The 26986-nt window shown below is 48.9% G+C and overlaps 1 protein-coding gene across 1 annotated transcript in view; it reads right to left on the bottom strand.

Moving 5' to 3' along the window:
- The window catches only part of COL20A1 (collagen type XX alpha 1 chain), a 50287-nt gene extending 24797 nt beyond the window's left edge, over positions 1 to 25490 (bottom strand). The window contains exons 1-18 of the mRNA XM_058850523.1: positions 25415 to 25490; positions 21857 to 21941; positions 19512 to 19622; positions 17820 to 17963; positions 17440 to 17598; positions 16367 to 16567; positions 14992 to 15147; positions 13953 to 14072; positions 13625 to 13789; positions 11937 to 12101; positions 10823 to 10995; positions 10107 to 10236; positions 9473 to 9618; positions 7722 to 7845; positions 7128 to 7267; positions 6402 to 6531; positions 5739 to 5881; positions 4525 to 4657 (exon numbers count right to left, since the gene is read on the bottom strand). Of these exons, the coding sequence (XP_058706506.1) occupies positions 4525 to 4657; positions 5739 to 5881; positions 6402 to 6531; positions 7128 to 7267; positions 7722 to 7845; positions 9473 to 9618; positions 10107 to 10236; positions 10823 to 10995; positions 11937 to 12101; positions 13625 to 13789; positions 13953 to 14072; positions 14992 to 15147; positions 16367 to 16567; positions 17440 to 17598; positions 17820 to 17963; positions 19512 to 19622; positions 21857 to 21929 (2413 nt within the window). The 5' untranslated portion in view covers positions 21930 to 21941; positions 25415 to 25490. The remainder of the gene's footprint in view (positions 1 to 4524; positions 4658 to 5738; positions 5882 to 6401; positions 6532 to 7127; positions 7268 to 7721; positions 7846 to 9472; positions 9619 to 10106; positions 10237 to 10822; positions 10996 to 11936; positions 12102 to 13624; positions 13790 to 13952; positions 14073 to 14991; positions 15148 to 16366; positions 16568 to 17439; positions 17599 to 17819; positions 17964 to 19511; positions 19623 to 21856; positions 21942 to 25414) is intronic.
- Between the last annotated feature and the right edge of the window lie 1496 nt (positions 25491 to 26986).

Below are 26986 nucleotides of genomic sequence, written 5' to 3'. Positions count from 1 at the left end.
TTTTCTGTCTTAAAATTACTCTAAAAAAACCCCAAAATAATCCCAGAGCATCCAGCACACCAGAGCTCTGTTAGAGCTTCTGACACCAACACCCACAGCTCTAGCATGGGTCACATGTGGTACCTGAGCTACCCCCTCTTCTCTGGCCCTGTCCTAGGATGGATGGATGGATTCCAAACAGGTGGTGGGCTGAGCCAGACAACCAGAAAAGAGTTTGCCAGAGACCAAAGGCGAGCAATTTTTAATTACATAAATGCATTTCTTTCCCTGGGGTCCTGCTGTGCAGAAAACTGGATCTGACAACAGAGGCTCTTATGCTGGAGGGATTTCTCTGGGCAGAGGCTGAGAGGGAGGAAGGGAAAGGCAGAGGGGGCTAAATCAGCTCAAAAAGAAACTCAAGAGCATGGGGTCATCTGCTCCTGGGGCTTGTTTCCAAGCATAAAACATGTGTCTGTCCTTAAACCCATGCTGGTGTGAAAACACAGAAGTTCTGGGCGCAGAAAAAGAAGAATTTATTTAGAAGACACTAAAAGTGATGGGTGAGCCCTGAAGACAGGCAAAGAAGCACACCCAGGTGATGAGGTATTTATTCTGCAGTTTTCCTGTAAGGATGTTCTGCCCACCCAGCAAAGCCTGGGGTGACCTTAAAGCCCAGGTTGAGTGAAGATCATTTGCATCTTCATTGATCCCCCTTCCCTTTTGTTTATAAAATGAGCTTCCTTTTACTGAGGCTGTACCCAGATTGCAGCAGCTGAATCAGGCTGGAGGCTGTTGCTGTGCACCACCACGAGGCAAAGCAGAGAAGAAAACAAGAGTGGGAATAAAGTCACTTCAGCAGCACTTTTATTGTCAGTGATGGATCTTTGCTGCCTGCATTGGCTGTTTTCTTCACCTGAGGTGAGACTGCTTAAGTGAACTTTAAAGGGAAAGTTAGGAGAAGTCTTTAGAGTCAGGTTTATTCTGGAAAGCCCTCAGGCCTGGCAGAATTTGATGGCATGGATCTGACAGACAGGGGACAGGCCACCTCCTGAAGCTGCCCTGGAGGATAGAAGCATCTCTGCCACCATCTGTGTCTTTGTTTACCTCTCCAACCTCTGCTCCTCTACAGGAGCAATCCCTGCATGCTCTCAGGTCTAACCAGCATCACAGGCACACAAATACTCAAATAATAATAAAGCTCTGGGCTCCACTCCATCAGAATGCTCATCTGCAATGACTATTAGATATTAACTACAAGCCATGTTTTTCCTCACATGGGTTGAAGCTTCATTTCCACATTTCAATCTCTTATTTGCCATGCATACTCTGCTAGGAAGGGTTCACTGAGGAGCTGGATAAAGAGATTTCCCCACAGCTTAGCTGGAGGAGCAGGGCACACAAGCACTTTGTAAAATGCTTCAGTGCAAAGCCAGCCAGGGTGGCTCAGCCCAGTTTCAGCAGCAGTTCCCATCCAAACTGCCCTCTCCTTGTCCTTCAGGACTATCAAGGGACTCTTTCCTTTTGCTCAAGTCCTTTTTTCCCAGCCTGGATGAAAGAACTCTCCCTTGGTACAAAAGAAGGTTCTTGTCTGATTCTCAGCAGGACCAAAGCCACCCCTTCCAGCACTTCCCAGGAATCACCATTCAGCAGCACCTCCATGTCCCAGCAGATTCCTCTCAGGAAAGCATCATCTGCACTCCCCTGTGCTTGCCTGGAAGGTTTGTGTGGCTTTGAAGTACCACTAAGGTTGTTTATTGGTATAACAAGTGATCACTGTGAAAGCCTTTGGTCAAGGATAAGAACTTTGCTACACTTGACAATTTATAAAACAGAGTGAAAGGAGAGCTCAACTCAAATGAGAATTCAGTCTAAATATAACAGAGAGAAAAAAAGAAACATCAGAACCATGGGTAAGCAGCACACTTTGACAATTTTGTTGTCTGTGGGAAATACATCAGCATGCTTTTGTTCCTGCCCTGCCTCTTGGAAAGCCTGCAGGGAAAAGTTTGCTAACTGGGTTACTGAAAAATAATCCCAAACTTTTTTTCTTTCCTCTAGTTAAAACAAAGAATTTTAAAAATCCAATTTCTCCAAGACAAGAAGGGACCTGCACCATATCACTGTCTCTGAATTTTCTTTTACAGCTGAAGTTACTCACAGATTTTGAGTTCATAAAATGACAAATCTCAAGCCATAGCTTTGAAACAACTCTTTTTACTGCCAGAAAGATTAGTGGTCTCATCCCAGTCCTTCCAAAGGACACATCACAGCAATGAGCATTGTTGGTTTTTATAAGAGGATGACATTTCTGGTGATGTTCTGTATTTTGTGAGGGTTTGGTGTCTGCAGGGTCCCATGAACGTAACACATTTGGTCTCACACACAAAATGGGTGTTTCAGGTGAGACAAGAGGCATTACTGGCCCTCAATGAAATGAACTTGGTGTTTTTACCTCATCCCAGGGGAGGAACTTGGTTCCATTTCACAAAACCATAGGCAAAGAGCATTGCTCAAATTTTCCCTTGACCTTCAAAGAAAAAAGTATTCCAGGGAGGCTGAAGGACAAGGGAGAGAATCTTGTGTTACCAGTTCCTGCTGAGTTTCACTTCAGTCATTGCCCTTAAACTTCAGCATTTCTTGGAAATTCTACCAAGACATTTTTGAGAAAAACTTCATGACTTGACCTATCCTTACATAAAGGGATGTTGCCAAGAGAGAAAAAGAGAAAAGCAATGATGAAAGCAAAAGAAAGCACTTCTTCCCTCCCACAGCCTCCTCTAGCACACACTTCTGGTATTGTTCAGCACAGCCTGATCAGTGCTGTTCACCACCTTGCAACCCAGAGTCTGCCATCCTGAGGAGAACCACAGAGCTTTCATCACTGTTCCAGCCCTCAGATTTTCATTTTATAACGAAAAGTAAGGGGGAGAGGGCTCAAAAATCAGACCAAGGGGTCTGGGTTTTCAGATAACACCAGAGATTTCCATGCTGTGTCTGAATGAGTTGTTATCTACCAGCTCTGATGAACACCTCTGGATATCCTGACCAGGCACAGCACAAGGTGGCAGTTTTTGCTTTAAACACTGAATATTTGAAATAAAACCATATCCCAGGAATTCCCAGAGTCCTGCCTAGTGCCACATCATCCCATATATTCATTGCACAAGCCTTTAGCAATTTTCTGGCAACCCCAAGTTTCCCCTGACCTGCCCCAGAGCTGCACTGGAAATCACCAGCCTCCCCTTCTGTGCCACTGTGGGCACTTCTTTAAACACTAGAAAAGAATTTGCATCCAAAGCATTGATTTCATGAGCAAATTTTGGCTGGGAGAAGTGTGGCAGTGTCCTGACTGCTCCTGCAAAGCACCCAGGCACTGAACACTGTGTTGGCTGCCCAGCTGCACACCTGCCTGACTGCCTGGAGAATTTTATTTTCTTTATCCAGAAAGCAGAGCCTGACAATTCCCAAGGCTCCTGCACAAGGACAGCAGCTGACAAGCAGAAATCAAATTGCTTTCCCTGTCCTGCTGTGGTGCCAGCAGCAGCAAGGACTGGCTTGTGCAAATGGGCCTAGAAGGGCACTGTCACATGTCATTGTGGGGCTGAGGGACCTCCTCTGACATTTCATAATTCATAGCTTAAAACATAGTAATTAATTTTCCTACACCCTCCAAACAGCTCTAATTGTCCTCTTGTCAACATATATCAGTAGGATGCTTGGGGTTTTTTTCCTTTTGTCAGTATGCAGCTCCAAGGTACTTGCCTGAGGTAGCCTCCTATAAAAAATGTTTTTATTATTTATTATTAATAAAAACTGAGCTTCTTATTCCAAGATTACATTTACTTCAAGCTTCATCAGCTCAACATCAGCCTAAATGAGTTTATTCTGCAGAGGAGGACAAGATCTGAGAGGGGAGGGAGGACTGCTGGTGCTCCAGAGATTGTGTTCCATTCACTTCCAACAAAGCCATTTTACAGGCAATATTAATTACCAGGACCTCTGGAAGTGCCACTTTTTAACCTCATGTGCTGCTGCCTGTACAAATCCAGATTTAGATAATGCTTCCAAGGCAGAGTGTGTCTGCAGGATTCCCTCCCATATTTGTAAATGCCCTCAGTGAGGCACAGCTCAGCAATGACATAGCTCAGGAAATCCTTGCCCTCCTTACAGGCAATATTTTATTAACAAGAACCATTCCTTAGGCAGCACAGTGACACGTTCAGCTGAACACCCTCAGAATTAATTGCCATCCATGCACTACACTGAGGCAGGGGAGGGATGAAATGTATTCTTCATGGAACACGTGCAAGGATTATCATTTGCCTCTAAAGTGCACCAGCCTGATGTGATTGTCCAGCCTCTTGTTCTCAGGACAGATTGAGAACATTTTCAGACAGAAGCCTAAATATCTCTAGCTTTTTCCAGGCATTTGGGTTTTCAGAGCTGGAGGTGACCAGTCTGAGCTGCAGGTGTGTGCTGAGTTGTGAGGCATCCCACGCCCTGTTTGCCATCCCTGGGCTGTGGATGCCAGCACTGCTCACTTACTGGTCCTGTGGTGGACAGACACGGTGTCGCTTCGAGCACCATCTTTGTAGTAGGCCCAGATGGATATTTTGTAGTCGGTGTTCTTCTGCAGGCCGGGCAGGACGGCTGTGGCCACATTTCCAGCCAGGGAGAGCTGCAGCAGGGCAGGAAATGAGTCAGTCCCACTCCCAGGCATCCCCAGGCTGGTTCATGCCACCCAAGTGCCTGGCTCTCGGATTGTCCCCAGGCACAAATGAGTGAGCACCGGGCTTTGGGGCCAAAGTTTACTGCTTGGGGGTGCACATGGGGAAGCAAAGGCAAAATTCCAGCTGTGAACAACGCAGAGCAGATGACTATGCATAGCAGCCCAGCTATAATCAGCAGCTCCTTCAGCATCACAGCACAGCTCTGACACAAGGCAGTGCCTGCTGGGAACACAGAATCCCTTTGCTGAGTTTCCAGCCTCCAGGGGAGCTGGGGACAGAAGCCCCAGGACCCCTCTGTTCAGCCCAAATGGAAGATATTTGGTCTCACTCGTTGCAGGAAAGACTTGGGTATTAAGCCTCCATTTAAACTGATGTTTGACCTCCTACTAAAATAGGGGCTTCAGATGGAAGAGGGCATCCCTGGTCCATCCCTGGTCCATCCCTGCCCCTCCTGCACCAGCTCTGTCTCTGGTCATTCTCCTCTGTGTGCTCCTCACTTGGACCTCACCCTTCCCAAAGAGCAATATCCCAAAAGTATCAGTGGTTCCTAGCACTCAGGAGAAAATTCTTCACCTTCTAAAAAGCAGGATCTCCATCTATAAATACTTGGGTATTGTCTTTTTCTTATCCACAACACCTTGACATTGGGGGTTGATGATTCTCAACAACCCCAGATCTTTTTCTACTGAATTGCTTCTTAGCTATTTGTTCTACATCCTGTATACCTGTGGTTAATTATTCCTGCCTAAGCTTAATACTTTCTGCTTGTCCCTATTAAATTTCATCCTTGAGGTTTCCCAGAACACTTCTGCAATCTTCCCAGAGCCTGTAGGACTCCGCCCTGCTGTCCCTCCTGCTTCCAGCCCTCAAGGTGACTGCTCCACTGAAAGCCAGATCCAGGAGGGATCCTGCTGAACTGTTCCATAGCTGGGGTGCATTTCCCTGAATAGTTCTACACAGCTCTCTGCCACTCTGGCAGGTGAGTTCCGAGCCAGCCCAGTCCCCCCAGATCTCTGTGTGGGCTCGTACCTCCTGAGGCTTCTCTCCACTGGCTGTGCTCCACTTGATCTGATAGACAACCACGTCCGAGGCAGCGACAGCTTCCCACTGCAGGCGGAGGCTGTTCCCGGAGAGCTCGGTGACCTTCAGGGCACGTGGAGGGGGGACCTTCACTGAGGGGTGCACAAGGAACAGGAGCTGAAGTGCAGGCTCTGACAGCACCATGTCAGAGCCAAGGTGGGGAGCAGATGGCTGGGGAGCAAAACATCAACCAAGCAGATGTCTGAGACCAGCCTGTCTGTCGCTTCTTCAGACCCGTGTGACAACAGGCATCAGGACAGACAGCGGTAAATTATTTCTAAAGCCCTAATTAAGACAGGTTATCTCATTTACAGAAAGCACACATATCACATCAGTTTTGTAAAGGGAAAAAGGCTAGGGTGGGTCTCAAGGATGCAGAGGTTAGTGATACATCATGCTTTTCTTCATTTGCTTCTTTTCTTTATCCCTTCCAGCTCATTTTGAGCATAACACAGTTGGACGTATTCCACACACAAAGAACAGCAGCCATCTGTGCTCTGTGCAAGGCCACGAGCTGCTGGGGCCAATCTTCAAAACTTCCAAGTTCAGAGACACACAAACCAATTTTGTCACCTCTTACTGAGACCAGAAGTGTTTCTGTTCCTTACTTACAGGTGGTGACATTGCCAGTAATTGGAAAGGAGTCCCCTTCATCGTACATAGATCTGACACTGATGAAGTATTGCGTGAGGGAGGACAGAGGGCTCAGGACAGTGGATGTTGCAGTGCCAGGAACTTCCACCTGCAGTGGGGGAGTTGTGTGAGTATTGTAAGAGACAGGCTGAGACACTTGGGCTCGTTCAGCCTGAAGAAAAAGAGACTCTGAACTGCAGCCTTTCAGTATTTAAAGGGATTTATAGGAAAGATGGGAACAGACTTTTTTAGCAAGGCCTGTCGCTATAGGACAAGGGCTCCTGGCTTTAAACTAAAAGAAGTAGATTCAGATGAGATATAAGGAAGACTTTTTCAACAAAGGTGGTAAAACACTGGCACAGGTTACCCAGAAAGGTGGTGGATGCCCCATCCTTGGAAACATGCAAGGCCAGATTGGATGGGGATCTGAATAACCTGATCTAATTGAAGATGCCCCTGCTCACTGCGGGGGAGTTGGACTGCCTGGTTATGGATGTCCCTTCCAACCCAAAACATCCTGTGATTCTAGAGGGTACAGCTGCAGAGAGGTCAGCATGTGGTCATAACTGCAGCAGAAGTGCCCATTTCCGAGTTAAAACTCTGCCAGCACACAAGCTCTCCCTGAACCACACAGCTGAAGGAGAGAACAGGGCGTTATCCGACTTCCCAAGTTTCTCTTCCTCCCCCCAGCCCTTGAGGACTCACCTGTCCAGCGTTGCCCCCTCTGCTAGAGACATAAGTGACGTGGTGACCCCGCACGGCCGCAGCTGCCGCCTCCCAGCTGACCCGCACGGACGCGTGGCTGAGCTCGGAGAAGCTCAGGTACCTGGGGGGACTCAAGGCCACTGCAACAACAGTTAGTGACAGCACCCCGAGCCTTCACAGGCTGCACCAAGGAGGTGCCACCCACTGCCTCCTGCTGCTCTGAGATGATCCCACTGTGAGCTAAGAGGCTCATTCACTATGCAGGAAAATATTCCCTTTATTCACTACCACACAGGCTATGAAGGGCTGCTGCAGATTTAGGTGAGGAAACAGCCAGATGATTGCCTTTTGCTCCCCCAGATAACAAGAACTTCAAGGAACACCTCTTTCAGAAGTCCTTAATTACCAGGAGAGCACCACTCCTTTTTCACAGCTCACCATGCAAGAGATCCCCTTGGGGACCAATATTCACTTCAGATCCAGCAGAAAAGTGGCAGCATGTGTGCAAGCCACATGCACAATATGGGGAGCACCTCATTTAACACATCTCTCCTGCCCTGAGTGTTTAATAGCAGCTCAGCAGGCAGCACTTACGGGTGGTTTCCTGGATGCTGGCTGGATCACTGGCATCTTCCCCATACATGGCATACACTGCCACAGAGTACCCCGTGCTGGGGGACAGCCCCTCCAGCAGCACCTCGGGCTGGGTCACCTTCACCTGCCAACAGAGAGGGGTTTTAGGGTGCCCTTCGGCTCGAGGGTACCTCCCAATGCACTTAAGAGAGCAGGACCTTACAGAGACATGGGCCAAGGACCCTTTGGTTACACTAAGGGGACATCTCCACTCCAGAATGGTCTAAGAATCATTACCACAGAATATCCCAAGCTGGAAGGGACTCACAAGGATCATCAGAATCCAAATCCTCTTCCTGAGCAGGAAAACGCCAAGAATCCCACCATGTGCCTGACAGTGTTGTACAAATTCTCTTTGGCCTCTGTCACCCTGGTGCTGGGAGCATTCCCTGGGGAGCCTGTTCAGTGCCCAGCCACCCTCTGGGTAAGGAACCCTTTCCTGACATCCCACCTAAAGCTGCCCTGACACTGCTCCAGCTGTTCCCTCGGCTCCTGTCACTGGTCACAGCAGAGATGGGAGCTGCCCCTCCACTTCTCCTCATGAGGAATCTGCACACCTCGATGCTGTCTCCCCTCATTCTCCTCTTCTCCAGCCCCTTCCCCACCTGGGCAGGTGCTCTGCAGTGCTCTGCCTCTCTTGTCCTGGGACACCAAACCCTCTGGGGATGCACAGCACCTCCTCCTAACCCAGCCCTCTCACACCAAAACGCTGCTGCTGCTCTGGCTTGGACCAGGGGGTATCCAAGAGCTGTGATCCCGCTTTTCCCAGGCAAGGGAAGCTGTGGCAGAGGCAGGGCTGCTGCCATCTGCTGCCAGCACGGCACGGGCACAGCTCTGCTCCTGCAGAAACACCACGGGCACATTCAGGAGCCTGCACCCATGGGAGCACAGTTTATAAGAAGATGGGAACATTTTAATGCTGCTTTTGCAGACATCCCATAGGTCTGGAGCATTGCACTCTTGCAGGGAGCAGGTCAGGTGACTGTGGAAATGTTTTAGTATGCTGAAATACAAATTTGAGTGTTGGTGTTGCTTCCAGTGTTCTGAATCTTAGAAAAAACCCATGATTGTGCCCTGAAAGCAGACTATTAATTGTTTTGCTTTGAAATTTCCCCTATTGCTGTGCATTCAAAGGGGGAATCTTAGTCAAGAGGCAATAAATGTTCCTCCCCACTCACTGTTTTTTTTAAAATTCATGTCCTCAGCTTACAGATACTCCAGATAAGGCATGCATCCAGATAATGCAAAACAAAGGGTTCTTAGATGTTTTTAAGGATTTTTCATTCATCAACCATTGTTTTATTCATCTGCAGTGTTGTAGGTCTGTTTTCAGGTGTCGGTAAAATCCACCCTAACACATCTTCAATTAACATTTAAAGATACACACAGTCAAGATGTTTATGTACAGCCTCAAGGATACAGTGATTACACTTGGGGCTACAAGGATGTGAGTTCAGTACCTTTTTTTCCAGGGCCCCAGGAGGCAGCCAGATTTCTCCCATGCCTTAATTTCCCACATGAAATTAACATTCAGTTATAAATCGTTTTAAGACAAACCATAAATATTTTATGAAAGCTGTTTCTGGCAATAATTCTAACACTTTTTTTTTTTCTTTGACCACATGATACCAATTGCCAAAGCTTAGAGCTAGCACTAAACTCAGCCCAGACAGACAAAAAACTGATATTATCACTGTTGTCACAAACTCTACCTCTGTTGTATAGTCCTCTGCTCCATCAGGGGCTGCAGAGCAGAGCACCAGGTAGTGTGTGGCACCCTGGGCTGCTTTCCAGCTCAGCCTCAGACTGTTGTGGCTCAGCTCAGAGACACGCAGGGAGCGAGGGGAAGACAAAGGCACTAAAGAGAAAAATAAGGCACAAAGGTACCTTTAGTTATGAGGTCTGAAACAACTCAAAACCCAGGGGACAAACCTGGCTTTACAACAGCTGCTGCAAGCTGGTGGGCACCTACCCCATGTCTAACACAGTCTCTATGTTACAGAGAGTTTAATTCACTTGGAGACCATGGATTAAAAACAAAAACCAGCAAAGAGCTGCAATATATTTCTAGCAGGGTGTGTCACTGCTACATTCTGTTTTGCAGAATGACAAAGGTGGAAAGGATCCCTGGAGGTCTCAGTCCCAACCAGATGCTCTAAGAACAGGTTGCTCAGGGTCTTGTCTGGTTGAGTTCTGAGCACCTCCACAGATAAAGAGAGCTGTAGGCAGGCTGAACTTGAGCTGGGAAATCCACAAGGCAGTCTCCAGTCTGAGATGGTCAGAGAGTGATCTCTGCTCACCTTCCACCACCAGCCATCAGCACAATTGTCTCTACTCACGACCTACGTGTGGAGGTGACGCCTCTCAGCCCGTCCCCCGCGGCCGTGCCGTACACGGGGATCACCGACACCAGGTACTCCGTGTGCGAGGTCAGGTTGGACAGCTGCACAGAGGACACTGCTCCCTCCACAACCACCTGCAGGCACAAGGCAGGGCTGTCAAGGCAGGGAGGTGCTCTTCAGCAATGGAATGGCTGAACTGGCCATCCCTGGCCACTGTGGCTCCTCTGTGGCAGATCTGTGCCCAGAAACATGAAGCCCAGGTGTGCTCTGTGCTAGGTAAAATCACTCCAGAACAGAGAGGTGAGAGGCAGAAAGGATTCCTGTCATCTAAGCCCTGAATTTGTGCAAACACTGAGCACAAGACTCTAGTCATGCTCTCACTGAAATCAATGGAAATTCATCCACAATTTGGATTTGCTTTTTTAAATCATATCCATCACAGATGGGTATCCTTGGACAGCTCTCTGTACCTGAGTGTCCTCTTTGAGTCAAAACACGTGATTCAGGGAGGGGATAACACTGGCTAAGAGGAAAATCAATGTCTTCTATCTCATCACCCTATAACCTCATCACATTTACACTCATTGTGCATTCAGTCTCATCTCTGGCTTAACTGATGTCCCACTGCCACCCTCTTTTTGTCCACCCAAGCCTACTTAAAGTCCCAGCCACCATCTGGAAGCTGTGTCAGTCTCAGGTGTCCAGGGAAAGGTCTCTCACCTCCTTGGGGGTCCCCCCCTTGGATGGGTAATACACAACCCTGTATTTCTTCGGGGGCCTCAGAGGAGGGCTCCAGGCCAGGTGCATGCTCTTGGAGGTCACAGCAGATATTTTCAGGTCAGTTGGGCTGAGCTGAGAACCCGTGTTCACAGGGGTGTCTTTCACAGTGCTGCCTAGGAATTAAAAACAGTTATTTTCTTATATTCACACTTCTCATGCCAAACGTACTTTCCAGCTCATAAATATGAGTGACATTTTTCAAATCAAGTTGCAGTCTCCTTCCCTATAGAGTACAGAAACTGTTCCAGACTGCTCTGAAATATTTTAAAACTGGGTGTACAGAGAACATAAATACTCCATAAAGAGCAAGCTGTGTATTTTGCTGGGTGCTGCAAATAATTCTTCAACACAAGTCTGTGTTCCTCAGTCATAAAAATTGGCCAAAATTAACAAGGAAATATTACTTTGGTTTCTTTTTGGAGAAGCTCATTTCTTTTCAGCCTAACCTTCACCTTTGTAAAATGTCTAATTATGTCAAATACAAAGAAATAAGAATGAATGAATTTGTTTATATGAATGTCCAGAGCATTAAAATAAAATTATGTTTGGAATTTAGATGTTCCTATTCTGTTTAGATCAATCTTAGAGCAAAAAGAGATGGAAATATGTACATGATATTTCTCCTGAGGATCTAAGCTAACATCTGGAGTGGTTCTTCATGCTCTTCATCATGCAAGCTGCTCCCCAGCAAAGGAAAGAAATGGCTGCTTGATTTGAATTTGAAAATGCCTTGGAAATTCAACATTCAAAGTTCAGTGGAGAAAACAAAAAATGTGTTTTATCATCTCCTCATTGTACTCCACATTTACCCCATACACTTTCCCTAGTATATTTCATATTAGTTCTGCTTTTTCTGCCTCTTTTTGGTTGGAAAAAACTCAGAAAAGGAGACGGTTACAACACATTTACCACACCACATGAAAAAGAAAGAGGGAAAGGAAGCCCCTTTTCCCTGTAGTGGTAATTGCTGTCATTAGGTGATTTTATCCTCCAAGAGGAGAGGGGACGATGAGCAGCAGGAGGCTCAGCCCTCACCGAGGAGGTCCCACTTCACCTGTGTGTTCCTTGTGGCTCCTCTCCTTGATCCTGGTGCACAGGACCCGTGTGAGTTTGCCCACCAGGGAGCTGAGCAGGGGGAAGTCCAGCACGTTGTACACGGTGAGCTCCAGCGGCTCCGAGGCCACCTGCCTCAGCTCCGCCTCGTCCGCGTTCTTCACCCCTGCGGCCACAGAACGAGAAACTCCCAGAGATGAGCAGAGGGACTCCCAGTGACGGGTTCACCACCCCCCTGCTCTCCAAGCACAGCCTCCCCATCTCTCCACTGCCTCAGTGGTGTCTTTAGTGGCCCTGGGCTTTCCTGCAGCAGCCACCTCAGCCCAGCCTTGTCGCCCTGAAAACTCAGCTTCTGAGCTTGCTGACATGGTTTTCTAAAGCCTTTCCCAGGACAGTAACTGTAAACATAGATATGTGTACATTCTTTCTGTTACACGTCTTGTGATGGGCATCTCTCATGGCCAGTGCAGTGAGAAAGTGTTATCCTGACCATCCAATCCCTGGCTGTGGTCAGGAGCCTATAAATCCTGGAGGGAAAATAAACTTTCTCTTTCCTTCACCACACCTCGACCTGTGTCTGTGTGATCTATTCATCATCAGCGGCAACACAGCCTGGCAAGAGCTTTCAGCTCACAAGGCTTTTAGCAGCCTGGAGACAGCCTGGTGAAGCTTCCTTCTGTTTTCCTGCCTCCTCACCACTTGCAGGCTTTGCTATCAGAAAGGTAGATATTTCTCAACCCGAGAGGCAGCTGGCATAAACGGATGAGGGACTGAATGAACAAACAACCATTTTATATTTATGAGGTGCCAGCGCTCCCCACAGAGAGCCTGTTGTTCATCACAACATCACATTGCATTTCAACAGAGCCAGGGATGAGCAAAAAGCAGCCCATTTATATAACAGAACTTCTCCATCACACAGCATCCTCCATCCCCATCCTTCAGCTCCCCCTCCTCATTAACTCTCTGCTGACCAAGCTCCTCAGTACAACTCAATTTGCTTGGGCTAAGTTCAAGGTTCCCCAGCACTGGTCAAGGAGGCTCAGCAGCTCTCCTCCCTCCATAAAAGCCACTTACCTGCATAACCCTATGCAATGAACCCTCATTTGCATGTTCCCAGCATAAATTAGCACTTAAACTTTTGGAGATTGCAATTTTAGGAGAGTTTTTATGTAACTGTATTGCTTATGTATCAGTTTCCAGCAGACCTCTTGTGGTCCTCAAGGCCAGAGCTGCTCAAGGCCATTCTGTGTCTTGGTGTTGCTGCCAGACAGTGAAAAGCAGATAATGTTGTTATTCAGAGAAATGGGAAGTTGTGAGAGGCAGTAATTATACAGGAGGTCTCCTGCTATGCCCAATACAACCTTCTCTTGCCTAATTCCACTGCTGAGATTATTGTTTTCATGGCACTGGTCCCTGAGGCTCCCAAAGGTCTTTAGATGGGAGGTATGAAATCTCTCATATGAATATTTTCTCCAAAAACATAAAAAATCCTTTGAAGACACTGCCTGGGCTGAACAAATGAGTTAATTTTCATCTGAGCCACAATGTAATGAGGTCTCACCCACTACCTCAGTTCTACAGCCTCAGGATGCTTCTGTCAAAGTTGAGGGAACATAACCTTCAATTTGAAGATGACCCAAAACAGGCTGGCTTTGTCCTACAGCTTATCCATGGCTCTGATCTTACCAATGGCAAATATCTCTATGCCCAGGTTTTTCAAAGTCTGAGCAGCCAGGTTGGCATCATCCTGGGATTTCCCATCAGTCAGGAGGATCACCAACTTCTCAGCCTCCAGCCGGGCACCAGCATCTGGTTTCAGATTCTGCTCCAGGACGTGGGTCAGTGCTAGACCTGGGAGAGGCAGAGATGGAGGTTGTTCCACAGCCTTCCAAAAAACCCCCGTGCCTTTACTGTTTTCTCTGCTCCCCAGTGGCCACAGAACCCACAGAGCACATTGTCCATGGGAACAGCTTCCCCCACTGTGGCTGCTTAGAGCCCTGCAAGGTGGAGTTACCTGTCAAGGTGTTGCCACCCTTGTAGCGCAGATTCCTCACGGCCTCCAGCACCTGTTCCCTGGTGGAGTAAGCGCTCAGATCCCACTCGGTGCGGGGGTCACTGCTGTACTGGGACAGCCCTGGGGAAGACAGGAGCTCTGGGCACTGAGCCAGCCCAGGTGAGCTGCAGGAGGCCCACTCTGGGAACCGGGGTCAGCACTGGCAGGGAACATGACACAAAATAATGACAGGGGCTGGGGGTGAGCAGATGGGGCTTGTGACTCCACTTCTCTGCATGGTTCTGAGAAAATAGCATGAAGCTGAGTCAGGGGAGGTTTAGGCTGGATGTCAGGAAAAGGTTCTTCCCCCAGAGGGTGGTGGGGCACTGAACACGTTCCCCAGGGCAGTGGTCACAGTCCCAGGCCTCACAGAGCTCCAGGAATGTTTGGACAATGCTCTCAGGCACAGGGTGGGATCCTCAGGGTGTTCTCTGCAGGGCCAGGACTTGGACCCAATGATCCTTGTGGGTCTCTCCTAAATCAGGATGTTCCACCATCCTGTGATTCTACAGTCCTGCCATGCTGGCAGCAGAGTGATGCCTCAGACCCCAGGGGTACCCTGGCATGATGATCAGAGGTATTTGATGAGATGTCAAGGTTAATCCGGGTCAAACAATCAGTTTCAAGGGCTGAGAAGAATTTACACCGTTTCATGTACAGCCTGGCTGTCAGCATCACTTGGATCTGGGAGCAGCCCCAGTGAGGCATTGCCACTGCACCCCGTGCTCTGGTGGCTGAGCACCTTGTCAGAGATGGCAGCAAATCACAAAAGTATCTCAGCATCACCACCGGACCTAGGGCTGCCCAAGACAGCGCTCCTGTTCACTGTGCAGATATTTTTCACAGCCACTAGAGGCCAGAGCTTGCTGCCAGATGGGAAAAACTTCCAAGAGCAGCTCTAGGAGCCCATCCTAAAGAGATAACGGCTCCCAAGAGGAGCAGATAACCACAGGGACAAGAGAGCAGCATCCAAAGGTCAGGAAACTGGAGCATGTCCTACCTACTCTTATCTTGTCTTCTGCAATACTGAATGGGGAAATCAAATTGCTCAGGAACTCCTTAATGAGCTTGAAATTGTTGCGCCCGATGCTCCAGGAGCCATCCACAAGCAGGACGATATCGATCATTGCAGGAGTGTCACACTGAAACTGGGAGCCTGGAGGGAAAAGGTTTGATACAGAGAGAAGCAATTGTAAGGAGGAAAACCTGTTCCAGTTTAAAGATAAAAAGCAATTGTGCTGTGCAAGGCCTTGTCTGGATGGTGGAACAGACCATCTGCCAGTCTGGCACATGCCAGCATCCTGTGAAAACCACGGAGCCAAGGATAACCCATCTCAGCACCTCGAAATGGAGTGGTGTGCAGCTGCACCTCTGCAAAGAAGGGGTTAAAGCTGTCAGGAAGCGTGTGCTAACCCAAGCACTGCTCTCTGCAAGCTGTCAGCTCCATTCCATCTCTGCCCCAGCCCAGTGCTTCCTTTTATCTAGCCTAAGTCTCCACGAATTGCAGGTGATTGCTTAATTCCATTCCATCACGAGATCCCCTGTGGGCTACAATTATTTCATGGCTTTATATTAAATCAAATCACTCCGTAAAAACCTGCTGGCACCATGGATACTCCAGCTCTGCCTTCCTCCCCACCCCAGGCCTTCAGCTTAGCAGAGGATAAGACAAGGCATGTTGCTAATTGAATGCATCTTCCTTGAGTATTTCTCAGATGGGGAATTTTCCGTCCTTGGTGGAGGGGAAACAGATGATCCCATTAAGATTTATCAGGCTCCAAGGAGTTATGTCTCCTATCACAGACAGGGATTTCTGCTGGGACAAAGGGGATGCTCTGGCCCATCCCATTCCCACCATTTCAGCAGAGCTGGGCGCCATCACCATCTCAGCTGAATGTGAAGGGTCCTCATGGATCAGTTATCTGTGAAACAGCCCAGAAAGAGGAGCAGGCCAGGTAACAAACACCCCTGGAAAAGACACCCCTGGTGTCTGGGAAGGAAACACCTTGGAAAGGTCCATGGCTGGGGCTGCTCTGCTGAAGAACACAAATGCTTACATGAATCTGCCAGAAGCAGGGGGAGATGACAACATGAAGAGAGAATGGAGCCAAATCAATTAAAATCAATAAATTAAATCATCTGGAAGGAATTTTTGGCCCAACTCCAGCTTTCCTGAGAATTCATGTTGCTCTACAGATCTCCAAATTTCTCCAGTGAGCTCTGTCAGCTCCCAAAGCATGACCTAGTGATTGGAAGCACAGCCAGCAGCACTGTACTCTGGGGGGGCAGAGGGTGGGCTGGAAAGCTTGAATTCAGTGAGTGTTAGGGAAATCAGCAGGGAAGAAGGAGCAAGACATATTTGAACACCCTCTCACCTCGTCTCATTGAATCCTTTGGAGGTTTTTCTTTTCCTGAAGACTCTGGCTCCGCATTTGCAGGAGTGCGCGGGGATGATTTTGGGGTTGTTGATGTTGTTTCTGTCATGCTGGTCTCCACATTGGGCTGGTTTCTTGTCATTTCTCCTGAGCTCTTTGGCTGAATCCCCTTCTGCCTTTTCTTTTCAGTTCTGTCCTTTGCTGTGCTCAAAAGAGAAAAATTCCATTGTTCCTGACTGTGTTACCCCCATGCAGCCCCACTCCTCAGCTGATTTAAGCCACATTTGGCACAGGTGTAGGGGTAAAATTCCTACAGGTTTATGGGTGGACAGACTGACACCATCTTTGTTCATACTTCTCTGAAAGGGCTGCATGCCTGCTCTGGAGCTAATGTTAAAAATGGATCACATCAGCAAATTTGTCCTTCCCCTTAACTTCAGTGATGAAAAACGATGAATGTTTATAAAATATAAATCAGGGAAAACATCCCATGGCACCTCATACCCAGTTGTTCTCCAGAGCTCAGCAATCTGTGACTTCCAAACACCCTGAGCTAGTGCAAGACTTTCTGGATAATGGCCCTGATGGATTTTCCTTCCATTAACAAGTGTAATTCCCTTTTGAGGTCATGGAAACATGAGACTCTGTAGTTACAGAGGGTCCTGAGCCAGGGAGGTTGAGGAAATCCTTCTTGTAAAGCACCTGCAGCCAGTCCTGGGACACAGAGCTTAGGGAAAAGCCCAGGGAGAAGCTTGTTCTAAAAGGATCCACATTCAGTTGAAGGATAAGTTTGCATCTGCTGAATTTGGATACCTGCACGTGCATTTTCAGCTTGGCTGGAATGAGGGGCAAATCTTTTTAGGTGCTTTACTGTGTTTCTGTAGCTAAGAATCGTATGCAAAGAATGAGACCAGGCTAGCAAGACTCTCTGAAAGAATATCTCTGTAAGGAAGATGGCAGGGAGAAAATGGGAATGGTTTTAGGGACAGCTGGATGCTCCAGCTGTGGTAGGGTGGCACAGGCCGTGGCTCAAAATCCATCCTGTGTGACTCCAGGATGGTGAGAGCACTCACCTGTCTGTGACAGAGCAGTGTTCAGGGGTGGTGGGGTGGCCTCCTCCACCCCACTGTGCTCAGCTGCCAAGCTCCCCGAGGAGGTGAGATTCTTCCCTGACGTATCTCCTGCAGTCCTTCGGTTATTCCTAGTCTGGGATGCATTTTTGAGTTCCTCTACTGTAAGAAGACCAAAAACAGAGAAATGGCACATCTAGAGAGGCCTGTGAGCCACAGTCCCTCCCTCATCCCCTGGGTCTTCCCCATCTCCCTTTCTAACCTTCCATCCAAAATAGTACCAGGCTCTGTGATTGCCAAGCAGTCTGCAGGGTGTGTGCCACAGGATGGGCCCCAAGAGCCTCAGGAGCTCTGAGTGGTAAAATTCAGCCCTCTGCACTTACTCACAAATTTCCTCTTGGCAAACAGGGCTTCCTGGGAGCCATTGAGCACGTAGACCTGCAGGGTGTATTCCTTGGTGGGGCTCAGCCCTCCCACCGTGGCTTTGGGAGTCTTGGTTTTCAGCATGACTTCTTGTTCCGAGTCCCCTGAGGTGGGATGAAGCCACAGTTCAGAGCCTGTCAGAGCTTAAATTTAAGCTGACAGTAGCAAAAGCAGCACTGAAATGCAGGGAATGTCTGCCTAGGGACCACAGTCAGCTCCTATTTATGTTTTAAATTTTGAGGAGAGCCCAAATTAGAAAATTACTTCCCACCCAGTATTAGTGCAACTCTCACCAGCTTCCAAGGAGTTGTTGAATGAAAAGCTGGTGTAAAAAAAAAAGAGTGTAAAGACTGGCAACCGCTTATGGAAACCCACAACTGATTGGGGTCATATGTGACAAAATGAGGAAGTGACTCGGTGTCTCTGGAGGTCACCGCTGGCACTTGGACTCATCTCACTTGTCCCAGCTGTGCTGTCTCTGCCCCATCTGTCTCCAGGGGCAGCTGCTGCCTGCAGGGCACAGCTCATTTCTGGGGCTGCCACTACCTCCAGACCCCTCCACAGCCATGTCCCGAGCTGTTGGACCCTGTCCTGGGATTGGGATGCCTTGACCAGCCAAGAACTGGTTTCTGTGTTGGCAGGACAGTGAGCAGAGGGAGCAAGGCAGCGATTGCTGCCCCATGGGCTCTGTGCTGCACAAAACACAGGCACAGCAGCTCCCTAAACCCCTCCGACCAGGAAAGGTCTGCAAGCTTTAAATTGTGAAGACGGATTGTTTGTGACCCAGCCATCCATCCCCGTGCTCCTGCCTAGGGCTGGAAACTCCCCAGCCTGCGAGGGAAAGCCTCAGGCATGTGCTGGGAGCGCCAGGGATTCCCTGCATTCCCGGGATGCCCATCAATCCCTGCTGAGCTGGAGCTCTGGGGAGGAGCCGGCCAGGGAAGGAATGAGAAACCTCCTGCTCCAGCCTGGGAAACAGGTGGGGGCTGAGCTAAAAACGGGTGGATGATCACAGGAGCTGCCGCCCGCACTCCTGCCCTGCACATCCCTTTCCCGGCTCACTGGAAAGCGGCAGCGACTGGGAACCGAATGCCAGCCACCACCGAGGATGCTCCCTCCCTGCTGAGGGACATGGTGTCCTTCCAACAGCACCAGGTTCAATATCTCAGATCAGGGAGTAGGGGTAGGGAGCTAGAGGGATGAGCCTACCCACACAAATAGGGTCAAGGGCTTCCCATTCCGTGTCCCCGCAGGTGCTGGGAGAGCTGGGAGCTCCCACAGAAGAGCCAGGCAATGAGGCTTTTCCAGTTTTGTCTCAGAGTCCCAAAGAACAGCGTTTCTGGCTAAACCTTTCCCCCAGGATGAAGAGAGCTGAATTTCATCTCTTTCCTGTGAATGAGTGATAAAGGGCCTGTGCATGGGGTGGCACTACAGAGAGGCTCCTTGGCAATGCTGCACGTACAGCCCAGTGAAACCAACACTTGAAAGCAGAACAGGCTGTGGATAACTCCTTCTGCCTTGTCTCTATTCCCTGAAGGTCTAAGCAATGCTCGTGTTTAGGTCCTGTGGTGCTGCAGACAAAAGGTGGAGCTCGGTCCCTCTCTCCCACAGGAATCTGTGCTGGGACTCATGTCCAGGCTGTCAGCACGTACCTGCCATGGGCTTTACCCGAATTTTGTAGCCACTGATGTTCCCTTCAGTCTCTTTCCACTTCATCTGGAGCCTGTCTTCTGAAAGGACAGTGAGTTTCAGCCGGCCTGACCCTGGGGAGGAAGAGACGTGTCCATGCTCTTATGGGTGCAATTCCTCCCACCAAACCCATGTGCTTCTCCTCTGAGGACGTGCAAAGAGGAGTTTCTCAGGTGCTCATTTTAGACCCCTGCAGAAAGGTAAAGCAGCTTGCCCAGAGGTGGGGGCTTTCTCTGAACCCTTCATGTCTTGGGGGACTCTCCCCAGAGCTTTCATGCTGAGTGTTTTCTTACAGGAGCTGTGTTCAGTGCAAATATTTGAAATGGGAGGGCAGCAAACAGATAAATGGGCTCAAGCAAGGCTCTTCAATAGGCTTGGGCTGCTGAGAAATACAGAAATTCCTCTGCTGATGGATCCCACACTCCTGAAGAAAGATCATTTCAGAGGCAGCTCCAAGGACCAGATGGGTTTAGATGGAAGGAAAAAAAAAAAAAAAAAGAAATAAAGAAAACCTGATAAAGTGTAAATAACAGCTCCTGGCAGGACCATAACTCATGGGGAGAGTTTGCTTGTATCAGTTTGCTGCAGGGAGCTGCAAACTAAATGACAAATCCTGAGGAAAAGAATAGTATCAGACAAGGAGGTAAAGAGAAGAAACAGCACATTCCTTTATCATCTCCAGATTTCACAGCTATCTGTTAACCCCAGCTAGATGTCTGAGCTCATGTGTCACTCCTGGAATCAACGATTCCTGTCACACAAATGTCACCATATGAAACTTTTTCACTCAGCTGGATGCAGGATGGCAACTCAGCAGATTTCTCTCCCCTCCTTCTGACACTGTGCCCAGAGCTGCCGTTCCAGCAGGATGCCCTGATTTGCAGTGAGTGAGCAAGCTGTAAACATCTGCACCCAAGAGCTCCCCCTCATTTGCAGCTGTTACCAATCTCTTTCCCTTTACAATTACTCACAAAAAAATAAATCTTAGGGTGACCTGGAGTTTTTTGCTCACTGCTGCCAAACTGTCACCACCCAGGGCTCCTCAGCTCCCTAATCTGGTCCTGCATGATGCCCAGACACCTCCTGACATCCCTGCCACGATGTCACCACCCAGGAAAGCAGTGAGAGCTGGCAGTGAGGTTCCTGCTTGTCTCAGCCCAGCATCTGTGCCTTAACCTTTCCTTGCAGAGACTTCCTGCAGGCTGCCCAACAAGCAGATAACTATTTTGGGGAAACAAAGCTCAGATTCACATCTCACCCCAGGCAAATCTGAAGAGGAAGAAAGAAAACAGGGGAAAGAGGGGTGAAGGGCAAAAAGCAAATCCCAAAATCGTGCCTAAGAGAAATGGTAAAAGATCATGGAACAATGAGGGGAATTCATCATTAGATTAAACATGGAGCTGTCTTATTTTGGCCAAGTGTGGTCCAGCTCCTTGGGCATCACTCTAGGAGCCCAGAAGCAAAAAGGACAAGAATGTCCCCGGATAGACCAGAAAGGACATCATCCTCTAAAGCACCATTATGTGCTGGATGCAAATGATGCCCAGTGCCATGAAAGCTCCACTGTTTCCTTGCCCTGCGTTAGATGTGCTATTTGATGCTGTAACCTTGCTCTCCAGCTCACAGGGAGATAAGCCCAGGCTTAACTGTAGAAGTCTGGAAGATACAGAGCAGGGAGACACATCTGTCCCAGCCCTGCAGGGCCACCACCTCTCTAGAAACTTTTGTGCTCTTCCATGGAGCGCTCAGACATAACAAAAACGTGGTTCTTCCACATCAGAAAGGCTGTGCTGAGGTGCTGTAGGGATTTTCTGGTACCTCTGGGGAGCAGGATGATACAGGAGGAATCAGGTATGATGATACAGGATGATACAGATGTTGTACCATGTCTCACCACAAACACCCAAAGCAGGAAGGTGCAGTGTCTAAAATAGCAACAGCCTTTTTTTTCCTATTTCTCAGGCTCCCACAGATCACATAAGCCCCTCATTGCTTGCACAGGCTGAAATGCATCCCTGATGCAAGGGAGTGCCTGAACTGCTGCCAGAGATGAGGAAAGGCCTGGTGGGGTGGGGTGGGATGGAGGGGCTCTCCCCAGATGGGCCCCCTGACCCCTCATCTCTTCATGCTTGGGAAAGGCTGTTTGGAGCTTCCCCAGCAGACACCAGAGCAGAGCAGCCCCCTGGAATCCTGCCTGGCTTTGGGAATGCCCCTCACAGTGGTGCCACTGCCAATGGGAAGGGCTGGGTGTCCCAGGGGACAGACAAACCATAGGGAACAGCCCCACAGGGGCAGGCAGGCTCCTTACCTTGGCCCACTCGTCCCCAGACATGGCTCACCACAGGCAGGCAGGCAAGAAAGAACCAAATGTGAATCAGCATTGTGACCAGGACCTACAAAAGTGCAAATGTCAGGAAGGAGAAGTAAAAGTTCTATTTCACCACATCAAAATGCAGTTTTTTTCTGTCCTCATTTAAGGCACCACAAGCTCTGGACATCACTGATGGCACTGAAAAGGTGGGTGGAGAAGAACACACAGATTTTCCTGCAATCCCTACACACTATTTAATCTTTTTGGTCTCCCCAATATAGCTGTTCAGTGCCTTGGACTAAACTGTGTTTATAAACCTGGTGGGGGACACTCCTCTCCTCCTGCTTGGGCCTGGGCCTGGGCACTGCTCTCTGGGCAGGACAATCTCAGAGGTGGAACTCAGTGATGGGCTCTGCTCTGATCATGGAAGTCATCAACACTGGCCAATGATTGGACAGATAGATCCCAGAGTGACTTTTGGTTTAACTCTACAGAAGAAATTAGTTCTGATTATCGTGACCATGATCATTACAGGTATACAGACAGCACGATTCTCGTGTCCCTGGGATGCACGCACCAGTCATAAGGGGAAAAGCATGGAGAGGAGCACTCTGTGGCAGCCAGGCTCCTCAAACCACAGATTTAAAGACATCAGTTGCTGTGATAAAGCAATTTTGCAGCAGGAGGGATCCACAGACCCAGTGGAGTTTGTATGTGAACAGTTTATGAAGAAGGGGTTTATTACTTCTTTCATTCCCAAGAAGTTATATCCAGGACTTGCTGGGATAATTTTGCTTTAATTCATTCAGCTGAACAGACTGAAAGCAGGCAGGACAGACTTAACCATGGCAGAGGATCAGTTTGACTCAGAAATAACCTCTGCAGCATGGCCAAAGCTGACTGCCAGCCTCAGCCCATGGACCTTGAGCATCTGCAGTGGGCTTTGCTTTGCCAGCCTGGATTTCAGTGCTGTTCAGTTTGGGTCAGGAACTTCAGGCCAGCAGAAAACCACCCTGATGGAAGCACTGCCACCCCCTCATCTGGGTCTCAGCAAACCAGGTTTTAAGCACACATTGTTGGCCTTTTGTCATCTCCATGCTCCACATTTCAGCCTCACTGCTTCTGGCAGAACCAGCCCCTGCACCTCCTGCAGTGACATTTCACTTCCATTCACCTTTTCCATTCACCTTGATGGACAGGTATGTAGAGGCTCCTGGCAAATGCCTGTTTCCCTTCAAAGACAGCAGCTTTGTAGTTATTTCAAGGAAAAAATAAATATGCACATGAGTGACCCAGGCATGATCTGTTTAAAGCAGATCTCAATTGCTGGAAGAATGAATGGAAAAACATGCAAGTTGTAACAGGGAGTTGTTAACCACCCTTTTCTGTCTGTGATTATTGAAGATGAATGGAACAACTGCAGTGTAACCAAAGCCTTTAGCCATGGGAAACACTTGCTTTATTTTTCCAGCTAATAAAATGAGGTCATTGTTTATAAAAAAACAGCAAACATTTTGTAGGTGGGTTTCAGGACTCTGACTGTCACCTCCAGGAAAGCAGAGCCTGCCCTGGCTGCAGAGGTGTGTGTGCCAAACAGCAGCAAAAGTCAGCATTTCTCAAATTCCTTGAATTAAAATTTCATTTTGCAATGCCACCAAACTGCTCCTGAGGTCCTTGAAACTTCTGTGCAGCTCTGCTGACAAACAGGATGCCAAAATCTGGCAAAAAGATAGTGTGCCATCTTTTCATGTTAACCAGGGTTATATGGGATCCAAAATCCAGAAAAATAAACTCCTCCAGCCTGCACTGATCCAGGCTCTGATTCAGGCAGGAGCTTCCACCCTGTGCTGTCAGTAAGGACGAGTTCAATATTATGGAATCACAGACTGGTTTGGGTTGGAAGGGACCTTCAAGGTTGTGTTCCATCCTCCTGCCACAGGCAGGGACACCTTCCACTGTCCCAGGTTGCTCCAAGCCCCATCCAGCCTGGCCTTGGGCACTGCCAGGGATGGGGCAGCCACAGCTGCTCCGGGCACCCTGTGCCAGGACCTCCCCACCCTCACATTAATTCTGGTTTTAACCCAGACTGGGCACAGTTAGACCCCAGGGTGTGGATCTGTGACTAAAGCCAGAAACAGGGACCTCATCTCTTCTGCCATCTCAGAGGCAAACCCATCACCATTCTGCCTCTTCTCCAACATTCATTTTCCTACCTAAATCCTAAATCAGGGATAGCAAGTGCACCTGTCTGAAGTGGTGGAAGACACACATCTGGAGGAGCTCCCTCTCCACAGCTCACCTGCCACATCCCAAGCCCGGGACTCTGTGGTCCCTCCCCATCCACTTCTGCCATCAGTGGTGCCACCAGCCAGCCAGGCTGAGTGTGGACCCTGGGGCTGAGGGGACCCCAGTGACAGGAGCCTGCAGGCAGGCAGGGAGCCCACAGCACGCTGGAGCCTCTCTCCTGTTACTCACCCCCAGGGAAGGAATGTGGAGACAGCAGCACATGGAGCAAGTGGTGAGTATTTCCAGGGCCTGGAAAATTGGGGTGTGTGGGGGACACACCACTTTCCACTTGCTCCAGCCATGTGCTCAGAGGAGATTTGGAGGTTAAGGCAGTCAGAGATCTCCTTTCTTGTACAAGAAATTTTACAAGTAGTCTCTTTAGTTAAAGAAAAAAATATGCCTGCTACATATTTAAATCAGCACGACTAAAGGTGAGGATTTGGAGGCAGTGTGAACTATTTCCATCTTCCACAGTCACAGTCTGGGGACATTTCATGATGCCAGAAGTCATCACTGCCTCTGCACAGAAGTGCTGGCAGAAGCAATGTCACCTCGTGTCCCACTCCACATGAGCAGCACAGGGACAGCCCTGCAGAAGAGACAGGGACCAGCAAGGCAGCCAGCTGCAGGGAATAAATCTGTCCCACATTCCCCAAGTGCTTTGCTGGTTAAAGGACCTAAAACAGACTAAAAAACCACAAATTCATCCACCTCATCCACCCCTTTCTGTTTTCTCCTGAAAAGTTCCTCAATTTCAGTTCCACTGTTGAACAAAAGGTCTCAAACATAGCAGAAACATTTAAAAAAAAAAAGTCAGGAAAAAGTTTCACTTCTAGGCTGAACTTCTGCAGCTCCCCCAGCCCATCAGGCTGAACTCACCCACAGCTCCAGGTGGGAAAAACCCACACAGGTAACAAACCCTTCCAAATACTCTCTGGCAGCAATACCCTGCAGTTTTATATAATCAGCCACAAAACAGAAGGAAAAAAAGAAATCGAACCAACAAACAAAGTGCATTTCTCACAGCCACAGCCCCTGAAGAGTCGCCAAGGCAGTCCTGGCAGTATTTAACTGGCAGGGAATGTCTCAAAGCCGCTTCACCGTACGAGGACGGGACCTGTCCCCGCTGCCCGACACCAGCTCCAAGCGTCCCGGAGAGCAAAACTCTGCAGAAATGCCCTTGCTGGGATAGCCACACATGCCCCAGAACTGCAGAGCCCCTCCTCGGCATCCCTGCCACCCCAGCCCGGAGGGGAAGGAGGCACAGACCTCTCGGAGTCAGCCGGGACGGCTCCGGCTACATTGGGAAGCCGTGCGAGGAGCTGCCCTGGCGCCTCATCCGCTCCTCGGCGAGATTAAAGATCTCAATTCCCAGACGTCAGGAGGGATAAGGAAGGGGAGGGAGAGCAGAGGGAGAGGGATGGGATTCCCCCACCTCCCCCTCCACATGCACGGCTTGGCCCCTTCGCGCCGCTAAATAAAGCGTGAAAAGCAAGAGGCTGCTCCTATGGGCAGGAGCGAAGAGCTTTTAGGGGCTTTGCTAATGAAATAAAAGAAAATCTGTCTGGGAGGCTGCAGGCTGGTTTCCTAGAGCGCAGCAACAAGTGCTGGCTCCCTGCCAGGCTCGGACTGGCCGGGATGGAGTCAGTGCAGCCTCACTCACATCCCATGGAAGGGCTGCGAGCGCTGAAGGGGAGATGTGCATCCTTTGCTGAAGGAAATTAAACACATCTGTAGGTTCTGCAGGGCCAGAGGCTGAGTGGTGAACTGGAGCTCATCGTGACGGTGCTGCGGGCTCCTCAGCTGTGGATCCAGCCCCGAGCTCCTGCCGGAGGGATCCTCAGCACCAGGAGCACCTGCGAGAGACGCCCAGCTCCCTGCCAAAACTTCTTCTGGGCAGATTTGTCCTCATTGCCACGAGGAATGGAATGACTGTCAGTGACATTTCTCGTTACAGAGGCCAAATTTTCAGCTGTGTCTGCAGGGACTGTCAGCATCAGTCTCCTGTCGCAACTTGCATTGCCATTCGGCAGGAAACATGGATACCTTGGGAAGGGTTGAGTTAAATGGGGGGGAAAAAAGTCATAGTTTTCAAATATTTTGCACAATTAACAAACATTTGTTAGCTCTTTGCAGTTTTATTATATTATATTGTAAGTACTTAAAAGCATCACAAAATACAGACCAAAGGATAACACCAAAAGGAAGCACTTAAATAACAGAATTACAGAAGGGTTTAGGTTGGAAGAGCATGTTATTCCAACCCCTGTAGAAGGAACTCATTCCATTATCCCAGGGTGCTTCAAGCCCCATCCAACACAGCCTTGAACACTTCCAGGGATGAGGCAGCCACAGCTTTCCCTGGGCAAAAGTGGGCAACAAATCTTAATAAAACAAAGCACAGAGCATTTTGTACCCCATGGAGAGGAGGTTGTCACTGCCCTATGTGCAGATACCACTAATTACCTTTTCTGTAACTCCTAATGGGTTTCTGATGTTGCTCAGAGCTGCTACAGCTTTCTTTAAAAGTAGGAGAGAAAGAAATGAGCACTTATCTCCTGAGCTTTCAAGGAATTCAGATACAGAATTAAAAATTCCTGCTTTGACACAGAAAAATCTGAAGCTGTTTTCAGTGCTCGTGTTCAGGGTGTTCTTTCCTGACCTGCCTTTCCCAAGGTGACCACACCATGCCTAAATTTTCTGGGTTTGACCTTAGTGCAAGCCAAGCACCCTGGGTTAAACCTTTGGGACATCACAGACACCCAAACTCTCCCTAAAGAGAATTTGAAAAGCAGAAAGGCAGATGGAGTTTGCTGAACTCGTGCACTGAATGCTACAAAT

The sequence above is a fragment of the Poecile atricapillus genome, chromosome 15, assembly GCF_030490865.1.
Source record: "Poecile atricapillus isolate bPoeAtr1 chromosome 15, bPoeAtr1.hap1, whole genome shotgun sequence".
In the NCBI taxonomy this organism is placed as follows: Eukaryota; Metazoa; Chordata; class Aves; order Passeriformes; family Paridae; genus Poecile; species Poecile atricapillus.
Note: the sequence above shows the minus strand (reverse complement) of the source record. Positions and strands in the feature narration are given on the sequence as shown.